Source organism: Tetrao urogallus, assembly GCF_951394365.1.
Source record: "Tetrao urogallus genome assembly, chromosome: 2".
Lineage (NCBI taxonomy): Eukaryota > Metazoa > Chordata > Aves > Galliformes > Phasianidae > Tetrao > Tetrao urogallus.
In genome coordinates this window covers 53,142,480-53,144,603 of record NC_136814.1, presented here as the reverse complement: position 1 = coordinate 53,144,603, position 2,124 = coordinate 53,142,480, and the positions used below count along the sequence as shown (strand labels likewise).

At 59.8% G+C, this 2,124-nt stretch overlaps 1 protein-coding gene across 1 annotated transcript; it reads right to left on the bottom strand.

Annotated features, from left to right (window-relative positions):
* Positions 1 to 534: 534 nt before the first annotated feature.
* Positions 535 to 1,245, bottom strand: CITED2 (Cbp/p300 interacting transactivator with Glu/Asp rich carboxy-terminal domain 2; the record flags this gene model as incomplete). Its single annotated transcript, XM_079550529.1, has 1 exon — positions 535 to 1,245. One exon carries the CDS (start codon positions 1,243 to 1,245, stop codon positions 535 to 537), a length of 711 nt encoding a protein of 236 aa, XP_079406655.1.
* Between the last annotated feature and the right edge of the window lie 879 nt (positions 1,246 to 2,124).

Here is a 2,124-nt window from a genome sequence, read left to right as displayed (position 1 = left end):
GCAGTAGTATCTGCCCTTCAAAGTTCATGCAACCAACGAATGCCTTTTTCCCTGTTCCCTCAGAATTTAAATGCAGCTCGAGTCATTAGAAACCATCGTTTCCAAAATCCCCAAGATCAAGCACTTTGCCGAGATTAACATCTATCTGTTCAGCACGGTGGGAGTGATGGGCACGTTCCTGCGAGGAAACCAGGAGAGAGGAAGGGGGCAAACAGCGCCCAAAGGCACAGTTCGATGGGAATGATCCCCGGGGGGATGGGGGAAGGATGGGAGGGAGAGGTGAGGGGGGGAGAGGACACGTGAATGTCGAGGCTACAAAAATAAGAAGTGGCAGCAATTAAAAAAAAAAAAAAAAAAAAAAGGAAAAAAAAAAGAAAAGAAAAAAAGAAGAAAAAAAAAAAGAGTTTACGCAAGCGCATAGTTTACTCTGCTTTCCAGATTCTCACCTTTTCGGGCAGCGAAAAGTGAGACACCGCGTTGGGGGGAATGTTTTCACTCGCACCGCTAGAAAGTCCTTTGTTTGTTGGAAATGAATCAGCAGCTCACCCTGCTGGGCTGCTGTTTGCAAACGAAGTCCGTCATGAAGTCAAACTCGTTCTGTCCCAACCACAGCTCGGGCAGCTCCTTGATGCGATCCAGCCCCATTTCGATGACTAAGGACATGAGGACCTCCTCGTCGATGAAGTCAGTGTCTATGACATTGGGCGGCAGCATCGCCGCGGGGACGTGGGGCACGGCGGGCGGCAAGCCGCTGCCTCCGCCGCCGTGCTTGGGGTTGCAGTCCCTGAAATGCTGTCCGCCGCCGCTCAGCGGGTGGCCGCCGGGGTGCAAGTCCGGCACGTAGTGGCCGTGCGGGTACGGGTGGTGGCTGAAGTACTGGTTGTTGAGCTTCTGCAACTGCATGCTGGCACTAAGCTGCCCTCCCGGGCTGCCCACGGGGGGGGCCATGAACTGGGAGCCGCTGAAGCGGGCGGGGGGCGGCATGTTGCCGGCCGGGTGCCCCCCTCCCACGCCGCCCGGCCCCATGGCGTGCCGGACCCCGCCGCTCGCGTTCATATTGCCCGCTCCGTAATGTATATGGTCTCCCATCAGGGCGCTGAAGGCGTGCGGCTGCTGCTGCTGCTGCTGGTGGTGGTGGGGGGCGGCGAACTGCCCCATGCCCAGCCGGTGCGCGGGGTGGTGGTGGAGCCCGCCGGCGCCGTCGGGGAATCGCCCGTGGTTCATGGCCATCATGTGTTCCGCCATCTCCCACCTGGAAAGCGAGCGTGTTAAAGAGAACGCCCCTCGATCACCGGCCCGAGGAAAGCCACCGCGCCGCTCGCTGTCCTCTTTCCAGGGGGAAATCTCCCTACCGCGTCTCTACCGTGGAGTACAAAGGGAGAAACGCGAGCGGCGCCCGCCCTGCGAACGCCCCTCTTCCCTCCGCTCAGCCGGCGCGCGGCGCGCCCGCCCGATCCAACTTGTGCGCACCATCGGTGGAGTGCAGCACCCGGCACAGCCGCCTCCTCCCGGACGGGGGCCCCGCGCCTCCCGAGCCCTTCGTGTGTCACAAGCGGCGTTCGTTCAAAGGCGCTCCTCCAACTTGCGGAGAGCGAGCAAAGAATCGGGAAGTCCCACCCCGCCGCTGTCAGCAACTTTTGGAATTAAGTCCCAATTAAAAAGAAATAAATTCAGACACCGCGAGGCACAGATAAGGAGATTAAGCCGCGCAGCCGAGGAGCACCTTTTCTCGCGTGTTTAAGCGGTCGCATTTTTCCTGCCGCGCACAAAAGGGACGCACCGCAGCAGCTGCCCAACCTCCGCACTCACCTCCCGGCTGCTTTCTTCTTTCCCTTCAAAGGTGGCGGTGAAATCAGTCAGCAGCAGTCACCCCGCATAGAGCGCGCTGCCCTCCTCTCCCGGGTTGACGTGACGGCGGGGCTCTGCCGCTGCCGCTGCCGCAGCCCTAGCGCCGCTCCTCACTCCTCTGCGAGGCTCATCGGCACTTGCCAACAATGAGCTGTGTTTCTTACCCAGCTTTGGCCACAGCTAATATAGGATTTCAGAAGGGAGGAGCAAAACCCTCACAGGCAACCAGAAGTAAAACCTGGAGCAAGCGGGGGGGGGGGGGGGGGGGGGGGGGAA